The 18,828-nt window shown below is 37.8% G+C and overlaps 1 protein-coding gene across 1 annotated transcript; it reads left to right on the forward strand.

Moving 5' to 3' along the window:
- Nucleotides 1–9,480: 9,480 nt before the first annotated feature.
- Nucleotides 9,481–17,706, forward strand: LOC148860723 (uncharacterized). The gene is made up of 2 exons (XM_088982981.1): nucleotides 9,481–17,362; nucleotides 17,484–17,706. The coding sequence occupies exon 1, from the start codon at nucleotides 9,556–9,558 to the stop codon at nucleotides 17,359–17,361; it is 7,806 nt and encodes a 2,601-aa protein (XP_088839107.1). The 5' UTR covers nucleotides 9,481–9,555; the 3' UTR covers nucleotide 17,362; nucleotides 17,484–17,706.
- The last annotated feature ends 1,122 nt before the right edge of the window (nucleotides 17,707–18,828 follow it).

Here is an 18,828-nt window from a genome sequence, read left to right on the forward strand (position 1 = left end):
TTTTTATATTTTAAATATATATATATATATATATATATATATATATATATATATATTTTAATCTTTTTAAATTTGGAGTGGGCCATTCATTCAAACTAGACAATCGAACAGCTAGCCCATAAACTAGTGGCGAAAGTGACTCTGGTTTCAGGTGTGTTTTTAAGACATTGAAACCAATGTTTAAAAAACCGACCCAAAGGTCGAACCATTTTTTGCATATAGGTCACGGGCCACCGATTTCGACGAATCAGGTTGAATGGTTTAGATTGTGCCACATCAACGTCTATATATTTGAAGTATATATATATTTATATACTTATATAGGCATGTGAATGGTACCCAAAAATCCGAGGCCCGACCTAACATTTGATCCAATTATCTCATATTTAGATGATGTATTTATGTAATCAGATCAAATTCGAATGTTACAATTTACATCCGATTAATAATTGGATTGGATTCGGATTTGACCCCATCCAATCCTATAAAAATCCGAATCCGATTATATTATACTATTTATTAATTTTAATATATAACTTTTACATAATTATATTTAAAATTATAAAAAATATAGTCAATATATTATATTAAATATGAATTTATATATATAATAAATTTAGTATGTTATATTTATATTAAATTTTTATATATAAATTGAAAAATAAAAAAAAAATAATTTTAATAATATTTGAAAAAAGTTATAGCAAAGTTGGATTAAATCCAAATCCAATCAGAGTCCATTAAGATTTGAATTTGATTCCGAGTCTTAAATCTGATCGAGTTCAGATGTAAGTTTTCAATAATTGGATCACACACACACAAGTACATATTTTATCAATAAATAATGTATAATTATGTTTTAGATATGATATGTGTTTTATGGCCTCTTGAACTACGACCCAGTCACCGAGTCGACCGGATCAATGGTCAAACCATTTGGGTCGAATGGTTCTTGACAAAATCAATAGTTTTTGGCACTTCTTCGGGTTCTACTCGAACCAGAGCTAGAATATATATATTTTCTTTGTTCGGGTCAACGATAAGTTCAAAACATTGATTAAAACTAATTAAAAAATATATTTTATATAATAAAAATCTATAATATATATATTTTCTTTGTTCTTCTCTTTTTTTTTCAAATTATTATATAGTGATATCCTTTAGTATTTTTTTTGGGGGTTTTGTGGTCATTTATCATAAATAAATCAGCTTTGTTGTTGAATAAAAAAACTTCTTTCCCAATTTCTCAATTGGGCTTTAGGCTTTATACAAGGGTCGGTCTTGAGGCTCAATTGGGCTTTAGGCTTTATACAAAATCTGACTCGAATCCATCTTGTGAATAGGGCTAATGGTGGGTGAGTTCAACTGCATAATTTTTTTTGGTAAAAATAGTAGGACAAGGTGCCTTTGACCCCTTGGTAATGCATATCGATTGCGAAATGTTATTCAAATTTGAAAAACAAATAAAAAGATCATCCCAATCCAATCACTGACTGGAAAGTTATGACCTAATCTAGAAGTTGGTATAAAAGTTAAAAAAAGAATAAAAAACTAGTTTTATGAAATCAAGCCTAGTTTATTAGTTTTGGAGTTGCCCAATTAGAAGATGTTTTTAGTTGATCAATTTTTAAAGCCTAACCAACAAATTAGCTAGTGGATTGCCTCACAATTTTTTTTATCATATTGGCTAATTGTTACGGGCTCTTTGAATAGTGTTCTATTGATATTTTAACATTGAAATATTTGTATGTTTAGGGCTAATTAATTAAAGGTACTATTTATTAATGTTTTAAACCATTGTTTGATGCAAACAACGATTGAACCATCCAACCCAGAACTTATCACAATTTTAGATCCAATTACGCTATGGCATACTGTTATAGGAAAAACCAATGAGATGGAAAATAAATTGTCGACTCTATTGTTTAAACCATTGAAATGTTCAAATCAAACATTGGTTCTTGGGTTAATTATAAAACAAATTAATAAAATTAGGGAAAATATATGTGGAAAGGCATGGTATATATATAGGAAGGACTTTGGCCACTCAAAACCCCTCTTTAATTTAATAACCAACTAATTGTTTACCACATTTATTATATGATACTAGCTGATTTGATTGAAAGTTCGTTGTTTCATTATATATATATGTCGTTCTAGACCCTAAAAGCATTGTTTTTTCTTACATTTTTTTATATTTTTTATGGCTGCCATATTAATCGTTCTTTACCTTAGTTGTTGATGTTTTAAATATCACTATGACTGATTTTTCTGAGTGTTGCTAAAGTTAAAAAAAATTAGCAACAATTGATATACAATTAGCAACCATTGGATAAGACTTGTTGTCCATACATTGGTTTAGGCAACAATTGGATAAGTAATTTGCGACAGTTGAATAAAATCTGTTGCCAATTCCTAAACAACACTGTTAATCAATTGTTGCTAAATTTTGGCTTTTGGCGACAACTAGTTATAACTGTGATCAATCAATTGTTGCCAAAGTCCAATTTTCTTGTAGTGGAGGTCTTGTAAATGATCTTCTATTCTTTTGAACTTCACTATCATATCATCAACATAAACCTCCTTCCCTATATGGATTATTTCATGTAAAAGAGTGGTCATGGATCGTTGATAGATTGCCCCCAACATTTTTCAGCTAAAAATAGTCTTCTCCTTTTCCACTCCACCCATCTTTATCTGATTATATCATGGAAATCCACCCATGAATGAGAATATTTTGTGTCTAGCCATATCATCAACAAGAATGTTGATACTTGGTAAAGGGAAATCATCCTTTGGACATGCATTATTGAGGTCCTGAAAATCAACACACTTCTGAACCTTTCCATTCTTTTTTGGCAACAGACCAACATTGGGAAGCCATTCTAGATAAGTGGCTACCTCTATGAACCCTGCTTCAAATTTCTTCTTTACTTCCTCTTGGATCTGAAGTGACCACTTTGGGTTAAGCTTGTAGAGCTTCTATTTGATAGGTTTCACATCAAGATAAGTGGGAATATTATGGACCACTAAGTTTGTATCTAAACCAGACTTATCTTTATAGGACCAGGCGAAGATGTCGATGTATTCATTCAACAATTGTATCAAAGCTGCTCTCTACTCACGAGATAAATCTTCCCCAATCAATACTTCTTTCGATTCATTCTCAGTACCCAAGTTTATTGTTTCAGATTCGGTCTTTGGCTTATTCTCTTCGTATCACTTAACTTGGTTACGAAGTTACTTCGGACTTTCCTTATTAGGATCTTATTATTCAATACCCATAAGAGCAAAATCTATCTCGACATTGAAATCATAAGGCTCAAGGATGTATTACTAGGAACAAGAAAGGTAGAGTAATAAGTATTGAGGGAAATAAAAATTTTAGTTATGATAGGGGCTAAGCCTATGATATGGGTTGCGCTACGTACCCTTTTTAAGGGGATCAGGTCGGACGTAGTTCCATAAGCATCCTTGAATGACACAAAACACCATAGGATATGAGACTATTTACATCAATGCCAAAAACTCTCAATATATACGGAGGTCGGGTAGAGAGAATTGATTTCCCACTCCGACTTACATTCAAACCTGAGAGGAAGATTCAGATTCAATGTCGATTCCTACTACTATGGGATGGGCACTCCAATTAGCAACCTTTTCCAGGAAATGATGGATAAGATAGGATGGATTACCATGGTCACCCTGATCAATCACACAAACATTGTCGTTTGAGGATTCCTAGATGACTTGGGGATGAGTTTCCTCCACCTCTTCTGGTGTAACAACTTCTAGAATCTTGATAGCGGACTAACTGATCATGAAAACAACACCTTGTCTTTGTTGAGGACTGGGGGATCAGAGATACATGATACATTTTTTTCCGACAAGGGTTAATTTAAAACTCGGGGTCAAGGACGAAGAGTATGATCCTTGCCCTGAACTTGCTCATTGGCATTCCTACTTGGGGGGTTATCCCCCAAACCCATAAATATAGTTCCATTAATTATGGAAATTATAAATTTATTGTCCAATAACTATGAAAATTATCAAAGTTTTCCAATTATTTATTTGAATAATTAGAAGTTTTATAATTTAACTTTTACTAAAGTAAATTACCAAAATTAGTAATATTTAGTAATTAAAATACCAAAATCACTACTTAGTGCTAAAAAATTATACTAAATATCAAAATTACTAAAAATGTAAAAAATAAAATTATATTTATTGAAATTAGTTTTCCACTAAAAATTTTCATTATTATATGATAATATCATTAAATATTAATAACTTAACCAAAATTACTGAAAGTAACAATAACTAATTATTACTAAAAATTACTAATAATATCAATAAATTTATATTTATTGAAATAAATTTTCAAATGAAAATTTATTGATAATTTTTAATTATTAAATTTGTATTGATTAATATTTTAATTAATTATTAATTTTTTAGTAATTATTGATCTCAATAATTAATTTTCAAAATTTCTAAAATTAAATTACCAGAATTAGTAATTTTCAGAAAGTAATTTTTAGTAATTAAAATTTCCAATTTACCAAGATTATAGTTTAGGTGTTGATATTTACTGAATAATATTCAATAATATCAATAATTATTGGAAATATTAAAAGTATTTCACAAATTAATTTAAGTACCCGAATTAATTTAACCATGTTTTTTTGGTTTTTAGATGGTTTATTGGGCATGTAAGATTGATTAAGAGGTATTTTAGGAGAATTTTAGGTGGGGGAGATAATTTAGGAGAAATTTTAGGAGGGGGTTGGCTAAGTGATTGGGAACATGTGTGTGAGAGAGAGAGAGTGAGAGAGAGAGAGAGTTGGAGTGGGACTTCAGTGAAAAAAAGAGGGCTGCCATGTGGTCACATGGAAGGGCTAGCAATGGGGAATGGAGGAAAGAAAGAAAGAAAGAGAGGGAATTAAGGAGAAAACAAGAAAAGGGGTTCAGAGAAAAAAGAGGCATTCTGATGTGGACCATTTTGGTTTATATAATAGTATAGATATTGTATCCCATTGTAGGTATCTTCATCACGAGTAATGGGAATTACGAAGTTGTTACTTGAGACAGACTTGAAAGTCCTCCATGACATAGTGATGAGAAGATGCAAATCTCCCTAGTATATTTGGTATTTGTTGGATCTTATTGAGAACTTCCAGGTGGTTATGGACCTACACTTTGTTCATATTTATTGGGAAGCAAATTAGGTTGTGGATAGCCTTTTGAAGTTGGGTAGTGATTCCCCCAATAGCATTATATATAACTCATTGACTAGAGTTCACATCTCTACCCCAGAAGGGGCCACCCCACAATGCCCCACAGCACATCCCCGCCATATAATGGGAACATCTCCCGCTGAAAGTATCAATCCCGATGATGTCGTCATTGAGAGATGTTCCTGGTACACAGTGGGGATGTGTTGTGGGGTGAAGATGTGATCTCCATTGGCTAACCTTCCACGTGAGACACAAAATCTTTTGAAGAATGATGGTCTTGGTTTTCTTTTTTTTTTTTTCCTGCATTTTAGTTATTTTTTTATTAGTTTTATTTAGAGATCATCTAGATCCTTTTGTAATTACTGTTTATAGTTTTGATGATGATCTCTTTGTATATAGCTTTTCTCGAGGGGTAAGGCTTTTACATTCCCCCTCCTAGGCTATTATTTTTTAGGAATCCTTAATAAATTTTATGATGGCCACCCTTCCATTGGGAGTAAATTTTGGGAATAAATAAAAGGTATCTTCAGCATTGACATAGTACATTATTTCCTTTTAAGAGGGACCCAACATTTTACTTATGTGATGTAAAATCGGGTGCAAGTTTCAAATTATATATAAAAAATGCAAAGAATAATGAAGATGAAATTAAAAGAATTTTATTTGGATTTTGGATATGCTTTGAATATGTATAAATACAATGGACAATTTAAGATACACATGGATACACCAAGGAAATTCAAATATATATTACAAATATATGAGTTTTATATAATCTATAGCTCTAATAATTCTATACATACAAAAAATGTATTTTACTAGTTTATGACTTTATGTTAAGTGTATTTTGACCATAAACATGAGATGTATAAATCATCAGAATGTCGCAAGGAAACATTGATATGCACATATGTTCATAGATTAACAAACTATTACTATAAATCTCATCAGTGGTCATGTAAAAGGTTAACAAAATTTAAAATAAACAAAGTTTAATAAATAATGGTGCTATGTGTAGTAGAAAAAGGTATATTCTCCTAAGAAATTAGTCATAAAGAAAGTCTCTTAAATGGATATTGAGAGTATAGAGGCAAAAGCATTGAGAGCTGGTTTGATTATGTTATTTATAGCTCAAGGTCTAATTTGCAAATGAATATTTTCTGTACTTCAATACGCATGGATATAATATGGTTGCTTACCGATGCTAGTTTAACAAGATATCACGAAGTGGCTTAGTGGTTAAAATATACTATGTTTAAAATAAGCAACTGAAATTCAAATCCTTCTAATATCTAATTTTTCACAAAAACTAGTTTAAGTATACCTAAATGGAATTAATTGAATTAATTATGAGAGGCAGATAATTAATGAAACTAATTATGTTATAAGTAGTGTGTTAAATAATGTTAGTTATGAAATCAATTATGATAAATGAAATACTAAATACAGTTAATTATTGTGATTTAATGGGTAATAATTAAGGTAATTAAATTTGGATTTCAAATTTGAAAAATGATAGGAATAATCGGGTGGGATAGCTTGGGACTTGTTAAATGGTTTGGGACGGGATAGGTTTGGAAATTAAAATTGGGAGGAAAAGGTAAATGGCTTTGGGATGAATTTGGCATAAAAAATACCTAAACGGGTTCACAAATAAGAAGGATAATTTTCATAGGTATCCTACCTGTTGCCATTCCTAATATATGTTTGGCATCGGTGCTGCAGATACAACTCTGATGTGTGTGTTGGAAGCACCACTTTCTGAGAAAATGATATATATATATATATATATATATATATATATATATATATATTTTGTTTGGAAACGTTACTGTCAGGTAGGACATTTCCTGGAGCAATGATAACACTTTCTGTTTGATAACAGTGTTCCATATCTGTTTTCAACACTGGTACCCATTATAGGAAGTCCATGTCACTGCCATATCATGTCCTCATTGGCAGAAACGAGCTGCAATATGAGAAAACGTCAAATTTGACGTTGCTCCAAACCACACATTTTTAATTTACAAGGCATGGCTTAGAACACCGTTTTTTATGGAAAACAGTTCAAAACATATTGACATTTCCTGGAACACCATTTTTTTCCGACGTGGCGCTGATATGTATCGATGCCAAACAGACGCCTAGTTACTCAGCTATAGAACCATGCTGGAGAAGCTACTGAAAATATCCCAGATTCATCATCTGACTTTCGGATAAGGCCTCTTGAGTTGACTCACTTTAATGAGGTTCTTCTCCAAAACAGATTTGGAAGTCCACCCATATTCAATTATTAGTGTTAGTGCTGAATGCAGCTCTCCTTTTATTGTTTTCTAAACAGTAAAGACCTCCTATTGGCACTTATCTCCATCACATCCACTGGTGAACAAGGTTGCGGAACGAAATGTACATTTGTGATCACGTACTAAGCCTGAAACAAGATTTAGATATGAAGATCACGGCTAGTATTGATAAACATGAGAAGAAGTCTATCTCCTGGACCGCACTTTTGGCCTGAACACAGAACCGTCAATTAACTAATTATTGTAGCATTAAGTTTCAGGAAGTTTATTAGCCAATGATGTAAAAGAGTGGCTCTAAGTAACTCAAATCAGCCACATTGATAGACTCCGTCCGTTGACATTCTTTTATAATAATATGAAACGTATTGGGGACCTTGTCACAGCTTCTCTCACCCAGTTCCAAAGCTGCAGAACATGGTGAAAGAAATCGAAATGGACTGATTAAGTTGACCAGGAAGCAATTGAACGCTATTTGTAACTGGCTGCCACTATTGGTTGAAGTTCTGAACATGACTAATCTGTGTTCGTCATGGAACTTCAAAGGCAAGGAAAACAGTGCAGCACTTTCTTACCACCCAATAGGACATGGAGATATAAGTGGTGGTCTTAAAATCAAAATATTCGACTGTTCTAGTGGCGTCAAACTGTCAATCGGTCAGGTCAGTTCCGAGGGTAGACTCTATATGGTCTGTAATGGGGACTATCAAGTTAGACCCGATTATGATGATGGCTACAATTTTAACCTGTTGTTTGATTTACTTATTTGTTAGATTTATACTTTTAGATATAATATTGCATGTATGTCATGAAAAAAATAGATATTATCAAGGTTTTTAAAATCGGATCAGACAGGAAACCATTTGGGGTTTGATTCCCGGGTCAAATGGTTTAATTGTTTGGTCCAAACGAACAGTCTGCTCAAACAAAAAATGAAAAAAATAAAAAACCCAAAATGTGGCAAAAAATCATTCTTGGGTCGAACAGTTTAATAGTTCGACTGCCCAGATCAGCAGTTCGCTGATCAAATTAATGATGTTTAACAAAATAACAGTTTTGGGGTTAAACAGAACTGGTCAGATGACTGATTCTCGGTTTTCCAATCCGATCGTCCTGTCTGGTCCAATTTTGTAAACATTGAATATTGTATCTATGGAGCATGAAAGGATCACACCGACACAAAAAATGAATGCCTTATGGTTACGAGATCACATCTCCGCTCCACAAGAGACTGCCCTACAACGTCCCACAGCACATCCCGGTCATGTATTGGAAACATCTCCCGATGATAATACCATTCCCAATGATGTCATCAGAGGAAAATTTTCCCAATACACGGTCCCCATGTGCTATGGAGCGATGTGGGGCGGAGATGTCAACTCTGGTGGATTGGTTAAAAAATTTTCTTCAGCCATGTCTGTCGGGAATGCATTATTTAGTGCAGTCGTTTCAATGAATATATTTATTTTAAATCTTATGTCCGGCAAATTTTGTTGACTTAAATTCGACAGCCTGGGCTGTGTCACAGCCACTCTCCAAATGACACATGACGTGTCAGTTCACAGGTTAGAGTCAAGGTTGTCGGACGATTGACAGCCAAAATTTTCTCCATGCCTTGGTAAAAAATTTTGATGAGAAAATTGTCGTTTAGTAAATTAATTTTGAAAAACTGATAAAGCAAGACGGTCATAGGTTCTTATGCACCGCTTTCTCCATCAAAATCTCAACCCCTACAAGTTTAAAATGCATTAAAGACAATCTGTAGGGCCTTATTGCAAGTCCATGTAGCAAAGTAAAACAAATCTCATCCAACAGGAAATCTACAAATGTTGGTGTGTAATAATAGTGCTCTCTCTCCCTCTCTCTCTCCCTCTCACACTATAAAATGCCCAATATGGATCAAGAACTTTCATTCATTAGTAGGAACTGTAAGAAGGCAGAAAACACTTTCTCTCCCTAGAGAGGCCCTCTTTCTCTTTCTTTCATCTCTTGTCATCTTGTTTTGATCTTCTGATATCATGGGAAAGCTTATTGTTGCTAAGTTCTTGATCTTCCTCCTGTATTTAGGAGCAATATTACTCCCATCTCTTGCTAGCCAAATTACACTTGATAGGTATCATAGAACTTCCCACAAACATCGTAGCCATAAATCCCTACCAAAGTTGAAGCATTCTCCAAAAGTTAATCCACGACACAAGAGTAAGCCTCCTCCCTTTATAATTCCACCATATTTCCCCAGGTTGCCGCCACCATTTTTCATTCCACCATTTGTGCCACCTTATATGCCTAAGCTACCTCCTTTTATGCAACCATATGTACCTAAGTTACCTCCCGTTTATAAGCCACCATACGTGCCCAATCCACGGCCAATTTTAAGTCCACCTCATGTACCAAAACTACCTCCACTTACACAGAAGCCAAAGCCCTTACCTCCTCCGATAAATCCTCCATTATCATCTAAGCAGCCTCCTCCATTTGAGAAATCACCACCAATGCCTTGGCCACCTCTTAATTTAAGTCCTCCTCATGCACCTAAACTATCTCCCCCACCTATACAAAAGCCTAAGTTGCCACCTCCGATTGTGAAGCCACCATTTCCACCTAAGTTGCCATCTCCTACTGTAAATGTTCCATTTTCACCTAAATTACCTCCTCCATTCCACAGTCCACCATCAATGTCTAAGTCACCACCAGTTTTAAGACCACCTTATGTACCAAAGTTGCCTCCTACCATAAATCCACCATTTCCACCTAAATTACCTATAATTGCCAATCCACCAACTATGCCCAAGTCACCTCCTATTTCAAATCCACCTCAAGTACCTAAATTACCTCCTCCTACTACACATTCACCATTTGCTCCAAAGCTACCACCTCCACTTATCAATCCACCATTTATGCCTATGCCACCACCTATTTTCAATAATCCTCATATACCAAAGTTGCCTCCTCCATTTACACAAGTGTCGAAATCACCGCCTCTTACCATAAATCCACCATTCATACCTAAGGTATCTCCCCCAACTCCCAATCCACCACATACACCCAAAACACCCATTTTAAATCCACCACATGTACCAAAGTTACCTCCTCCAATACAGAATCCACCATCTATGCCTAAACCACCGATTATTGTAAGTCCACCTCATGAACCTACATTGCCTCCCCCACAAAAAGATGTCCCTAAGACACCTTCTCCCACTACATATCCACCATTTTCACCCAAATTTCCTCCTCTTGTTCATAATCCCCCAATAATGTCTAAGACACCTCCTAATGTAAGTCCTCCTCGTGTTCCTAAACTTCCCCCCCCACATACACAAGTGCCTAAACCACCACCTCCAGTTCTAAATCCGCCATCTCTACCAAAGCCGCCTAGTATTTTAAGTCCACCTCATGTAGCAATATTTCCACCCCCACTTACACAGGTTCCTAAGGTGCCTCCTCCTACTAAAAATCCACCATTTACACCGAAGCTTCCACCATCCATTCTCAGTCCACCAATTGTATCTAAACCACCACCTACTATTGTAAATCCACCTCATGTACCTACATTGCCTCCCCCGCATATAGAGGTGCCTAAGACGCCTTCTCCGACTACATATCCACCATTTCAGCCTAAACTTCCTCCTCCCGTTGTCAACCCCCCATTTATGCCTAGGACACCTCCAAATGTAAGTCCTCCTGGTGTTCCTAAACTTCCCCCCCCACAGACACAAGTGCCTAAACTACCTCCTCAAGTTCTAAATCCGCCACCTCTACCAAAGCCGCCTACTACATTCAGTCCACCTCATGTAACAATATTTCCACCCCCACTTACACAGGTTCCTAAGATGCCTCCTCCTACTAAAAATCCACCATTTACACCGAAGCTTCCACCATCCACTCTCAGTCCACCAATTGTATCTAAACCACCACCTACTATTGTAAATCCACCTCATGTACCTACATTTCCTCCCCCGCATATAAAGGTGCCTAAGACGCCTTCTCCGACTACATATCCACCATTTCAGCCGAAACTTCCTCCTCCCGTTGTCAACCCCCCATTTATGCCTAGGACACCTCCAAATGTAAGTCCTCCACGTGTTCCTAAACTTCCCCCTCCACAGACACAAGTGCCTAAACTACCTCCTCAAGTTCTAAATCCGCCATCTCTACCAAAGCCGCCTACTACATTAAGTCCACCTCATGTAACAATATTTCCACCCCCACTTACACAGGTTCCTAAGATGCCTCCTCCTACTAAATATCCACCATTTAAACCGAAGCTTCCTCCATCCATTCTCAGTCCACCAATTATATCTAAACCACCACCTACTATTGTAAGTCCACCTCATGTACCTACACTGCCTCCCCCGCATATAGAGGTGCCTGAGACGCCTTCTCCGACTACATATCAACCATTTCAACCTCCTCCCGTAGTCAACCCCCCATTTACGCCTAAGACACCTCCAAATTTAAGTCCCCCTCGTGTTCCTAAACTTCCCCCTCCACAGACACAAGTGCCTAAACTACCTCCTCCAATTTTAAATCCGCCATCTCTACCAAAGCCGCCTACTATTTTAAGTCCACCTCATGTAGCAATATTTCCACCATCACTTACACAAGTTCCTAAGATGCCTCCTCCTACTAAATATCCACCACTTACACCGAAGCTTCCTCCATCCATTCTCAATCCACCAATTATATCTAAACCACCACCTACTATTGTAAGTCCACCTCATGTACCTACATTGCCTCCCCCACATATAGAGGTGCCTAAGACGCCATCTCCGACTACATATCCACCATTTCAACCAAAACTTCCTCCTCCCGTTGTCAACCCCCCATTTATGCCTAAGACACCTCCAAATGTAAGTCCCCCTCGTGTTCCTAAACTTCCCCCCCCACAGATACAAGTGCCTAAACTACCATCTCCAGTTCTAAATCCGCCATCTCTACCAAAGCCACCTACTATTTTAAGTCCACCTCATGTAGCAATATTTCCACCCCCACTTACACAAGTTCCTAAGATGCCTCCTCCTACTAAATATCCACCATTTACACCGAAGCTTCCTCCATCCATTCTCAGTCCACCAATTATATCTAAACCACCTCCTACTATTGTAAATCCACCTCATGTACCTACATTGCCTCCCTCGCATATAGAGGTGCCTAGAATGCCTTCTCCCACTACATATCCACCATTTTCACGTAAACTTCCTCCTCCAATTCTCAATCCCCCAGTAATGCCTAAGACACCTAACGTAAGTCCTCATGTTCCTAAACTTTCTCCCCCACATACACAAGTACCTAAACTACCTCCTTCAGTTCTAAATCCGCCATCTATGCCAAAGCCGCCTACTATTTTAAGTCCACCTCATGTATCAACATTTCCACCCCCACTTACACAGGTTCCTAAGATGCCTCCTCCTACTAAATATCCACCATTTACACCGAAGCTTCCTCCATCCATTCTCAGTCCACCATTTATATCTAAACCACCTCCTACTATTGTAAGTCCACCTCATGTACCTACGTTGCCTTCCCCACATATAGAGGTGCCTAAAACGCCTTCTCCCATTACATATCCACCATTTTCACCCAAACTTCCTCCTCCAATTCTCAATCCCCCAGTTATGCCTAAGACACCAAATGTAAGTCCTCCAGATGTTCCTAAACTTCCTCCCCCACATACACAAGTACCTAAACTACCTTCTCCAGTTCCAAATCCGCCATCTCTACCAAAGCCTCCTACTTTTTTAAGTCCACCTCATGTAGCAATATTTCCACCCCCACTTACACAGGTTCCTAAGATGCCTCCTCCTACTAAATATCCACCATTTACACCGAATCTTCCTCCATCCATTCTCAGTCCACCAATTATATTTAAACCAACTCCTACTATTGTAAGTCCACCTCATGTACCTACATTGCCTCCCCCGCATATAGAGGTGCCTAAGACGCCTTCTCCGACTACATATCCACCATTTCAACCCAAACTTCCCCCTCCCATTGTCAACCCCCCATTTATGCCTAAGACACCTCCAAATGTAAGTCCCCCTCGTGTTCCTAAACTTTCCCCCCCACAGATACAAGTGCCTAAACTACCTCCTCCAGTTCTAAATCCGCCATCTCTACCAAAGCCTCCTACTATTTTAAGTCCACCTCATGTAGCAATATTTCCACCCCCACTTATACAGGTTCCTAAGATGCCTACTCCTACTAAATATCAACCATTTACACCGAAGCTTCCTCCATCCATTCTCAGTCCACCAATTATAACTAAACCACCTCCTACTATTGTAAGTCCACCTCATGTACATACATTGCCTCCCCCGCATATAGAGGTACCTAAAACGCCTTCTCCCACAACATATCCACCATTTTCACCCAAACTTCCTCCTGCAATTCTCAATCCCCCAGTTATGCCTATGACACCTCCAAATGTAAGTCCTCCACGTGTTCCTAAATTTCCCTCCCCACAGACACAAGTGCCTAAACTACCTCCTCCAGTTCTAAATCTGCCATCTCTACCAAAGCCGCCCGCTATTTTAAGTCCACCTCATGTAGCAATATTTCCACCCCCACTTACACAAGTTCCTAAGATGCCTCCTCCTACTAAATATCCACCATTTACACCGAAGCTTCCTCCATCCATTCTCAGTCCACCAATTATATCTAAACCACCTCCTACTATTGTAAGTCCACCTCATGTACCTACATTGCCTCCCCCGCATGTAGAGGTGCCTAAGACGCCTTCTCCGACTACATATCCAACATTTCAACCCAAACTTCCTCCTCCCGTTGTCAACTCCCCATTTATGCCTATGACACCTCCAAATGTAAGTCCTCCACGTGTTCCTAAACTTCCCTCCCCACAGACACAAGTGCCTAAACTACCTCCTCCAGTTCAAAATCTGCCATCTCTACCAAAGCCGCCCGCTATTTTAAGTCCACCTCATGTAGCAATATTTCCACCCCCACTTACACAAGTTCCTAAGATGCCTCCTCCTTCAAAATATCCACCATTTACACCGAAGCTTCCTCCATTCATTCTTAGTCCACCAATTATATCTAAAACGCCACCTACAATTATAAGTCTACCTCATTTACCTACATTGCCTCCCCCGCATATAGAGGTGCCTAAGACGCCTTCTCCGACTTCATATCCATCATTTCAACCCAAACTTCCTCCTCCTATTGTCAACACCCCATTTATGCCTAAGACACCTCCAAATGTAAGTCCCCCCCATGTTCCTAAACTTCCCCCCCCACAGACACAAGTGCCTAAACTACCTCCTCTACTTCTAAATCCGCCATTTCTACCAAAGCCGCCTACTATTTTAAGTCCACCTCATGTAGCAATATTTCCACCCCCACTTACACAGGTTCCTAAGATGCCTCCTCCTACTAAATATCCGCCATTTACACCGAATCTTCCCCCATCCATTCTCAGTCCACCAATTATATCTAAACCACCTCCTATTATTGTAAGTCCACCTCATGTACCTACATTGCCTCCCCCGCATATAGAGGTGCCTAAAACGCCTTCTCCCACTACATATCCACCATTTTCACCCGAACTTCCTCCTCCAATTCTCTATCCCCCAGTTATGCCTAAGACACCTAATGTAAGTCCTCCTCAGGTTCCTAAACTTCCTCCACCACATACACAAGTACCTAAACTACCTCCTCCAGTTCTAAATCTACCATCTCTGCCAAAGCCGCCTACTATTTTAAGTCCACCTCATGTAGCAATATTTCCACCCCCACTTACACAGGTTCCTAAGATGCCTCCTCCTAATAAATATCCACCATTTACACCAAAGCTTCCTCCATCCATTCTCAGTCCACCAATTATATCTAAACCACCTCATACTATTGTAAATCCACCATATGTACCTACATTGCGCCCGCCACATATAGAGGTGCCTAAGACACCTTCTCCCACTACATATCCACCATTTTCACCCAAATTTCCTCCTCCCGTTCTCAATCCCCCAGTTATGCCTATGACACCTCCCAATGTAATTCCCCCTCTTGTTCCTAAACCTCCTCCCCCACATGCAAAAGTTCCTGAACTACCTCCTCTACTTCTGAATCCACCATCTCTACTAAAGCCGCCTATTATTTTAAGTCCACCTCATGTAATAATATTTCCACCCACACTTACACAGGTTCCTAAGATGCCTCCCCCTACTAAATATCTACCATTTACACCAAAGCTTCCTTCACCCATTCTCAGTCCACCAATTACATCTAAACCACCACCTACCACTATAAGTGCACCTCGTGTACCTACATTTCCTCCCTCGCATATAAAGGTGCCTGAGACGCCTTCTCCCACTACATATTCACCATTTTCACCCAAACTTCCTCCTCCCATTCTCAATCCCCCAGCTATGCCTAAGACACCTCCTAATGTAAGTCCTCCTCATGTTGCTAAACTTTCTCCCCCACATACACAAGTTCCTAAATTACCTCCTCCAGTTCTGAATCCACCATCTCTACCAAAGTCACCAACTCTTTTAAATCCACCTCATGTAGCAATATTTCCACCCCCACTTACACAAGTTCCTAAGATGCCTCCTCCTACTAAATATCCACCATTTACACCGAAGCTTCCTCCATCCATTCTCAGTCCACCAATTATATCTAAATCACCTCCTACTATTATAAGTCCACCTCATGTACCTACATTGCCTCCCCCGCATACAGAGTTGCCTAAGACGCCTTCTCCGACTACATATCCAGCATTTCAACCCAAACTTCCTCCTCCCGTTGTCAACCCCCCATTTATGTCTAAGACACCTCCAAATGTAAGTCCCCCTCGTGTTCCTAAACTTCTCCCCCCACAGACGCAAGTTCCTAAACTACCTCCTCCAGTTTTAAATCTGCCATCTCTACCAAAGCCACAAATTATTTTAAGTCCACCTCATGTAGCAATATTTCCATCCCCACTTACACAAGTTCCTAAGATGCCTCCTCCTACTAAATATCCACCATTTACACCAAAGTTTCCTCCATCCATTCTCAGTCCACCAATTATATCTAAACCACCTCCTACTATTGTAAGTCCACCACATGTACCTACATTTACTCTGCCGCATATAGAGGTGCCTAAGATACCTTCTCCCACTACATATTCACCATTTTCACCTAAACTTCCTCCTCCCATTCTCAATCCCCCAGTTATAACTAAGACACCTCCTAATGTAAGTCCTCCTCCTGTTCCTAAACTTCCTCCCCCACATACACAAGTTCCTAAACTACCTCCTCCAGTTCTGAATCCGCCATCTCTACCAAAGCCGCCTACTGTTTTAAGTCCACCTCATGTACCAATATTTCCTCCTCCACTCACACAGGTTCCTAAGATGCCTTCCCCTTCTAAATATCCACCATTTACACCAAAGCTTACTCCACCCAATCTCAGTCCACCCATTACATCTAAACCACCTCCTACTATTGTAAGTCCACCTCATGTACCTTCATTTTCTCCCCCGCATATTGATGTGCCTAAGACACCTTCTCCCACTACGTATCCACCACTAATACCTAATCTACCTCCTCTAGTTTTGAATCCACCACCTTTGCATAAGCTGCCTTCTATTTCAAGTCCACCTCATGTACCTACATTTTCTCCCCCACTTACACAACTTCCTAAGATGCCTCCTCCTACTATAAATCCACCATTTACACCTAAGCTTCCTCCTCACGTTCTCAATCCTCCAGTTATGCCTAAGCCACCTGTTATTATAAGTCCACCTCATATTCCTAAGATTCCTCCCCCATATGCACAAGTGCCCATACTACCACCTTTGGGATTCCAAATCCCTACCTAAGGTATCACACTTTTTAAGTTTTCTATGTTTGTTTTCATTTTCTTTTCTATTTAATGATGAATTGTGAAAATGATTGAATGTAGAGCTTTTCAAATGATCTATTGATTTGTATTCCATTGCAGGAAATGCAAAGCTTATTCCATGAAGACAATGATGTGAGATCTCAAAGAGATGGCTTTTATTGGGAAAACTCTTCTTGTCTGGTGCATCTGATAAAACAAATATACTATAAGGGATGGTTGTTTGGAAAATAAAATACTTATGTAATTTAATATATTTTTAATGGGAATAAATGTTATATTTTATGTACCCATGTTTTGTAATAACATTGTAGTACTTTCTCTCTACATGGAAGAGACATGCATCATGACTAATGGTAGTGTCATTTTGGGGCCATGGGAGTCATAACCTTTCTTTTTTAAAAAATCATAGATAAAGACAAAAGGAAGATAAGGATATTTGAAGAATAATTTTAATCTCTTAAAAGCAACTTTGTATAAGGAGACATGACTCAAAAATCAATTCCTAATGAGCTCAAGTGAAGATTAAAGTACAACAATAAAAGGGGTTAAGCACCTACTTTTGCTTGAATTAATTTTGACATTTACTTCTTATTTGATATATTGAAAACATAAGAATTACATGTTTTTTGAGAAAAGGCCTAATCACCTATAATATTTCATTAATGATAAATTAATAAAGAAGGCCTAAGAAGAGGCATGTAAAAGTCTTATGCCTTGAGAAAAGCTAGATACAAGGAGATCAACTCCACTATGCATTAAGAATATACAAAAATAGTAGAACCATGGAGATTTCAAAACCCAAAGACTATTTATAGTGAACAAAAGGAATACCCATCCCATATTTAAGAATCAAGCCTTGGGTTTTAGTAGGTGTTAGGACTGATAGCCTTACCCAAGAGGTGGGTGAACTAGGTAGATCTTTAAAAATTATTTATCTTTGAATTCAAATCTGAATTCTTGGCTCTTATCAAGTCAAGATCAAAATCCTTCCCCTCAAACTGAAGCTAAGACTTCTTCAAAATGGAGATTAAGATGCAACCGAAGATTTGGCTTAGTTAGTTTGATTGAATAGTTAATTAAGATGTTATTCTTAGATTAACCTAACTATAGGACTAGAAATCTACGACTACAAAAGAAACAAACAATCTAATAGCAAGAGCTGCAGGGAACAACAGTGAATGAATAATAACAACAAAATAAAGACTGGTGCCAAGAAGATGATAGTAACTAAGTGATAAGTATAACAATCAATATCTACAACCTGCTAACAATTTAGTAGTTCTACAATTAAACAAATGAACATAAACATTGAATGTAAAGAGTTATAGAAAAGTAAAGAAGCATATGGAAGCATAGTAAAATATAAAAGGTAGCTACACTTGGTGTTGTCTATGTGAGTAGTTAGAGAAAGATGACTAGTCACTAACAATAGCAATGAAATGGA

This window comes from Nelumbo lutea, chromosome 4 (genome assembly GCF_056320005.1).
Source record: "Nelumbo lutea isolate HS-2025 chromosome 4, American lotus-T2T, whole genome shotgun sequence".
NCBI lineage: Eukaryota > Viridiplantae > Streptophyta > Magnoliopsida > Proteales > Nelumbonaceae > Nelumbo > Nelumbo lutea.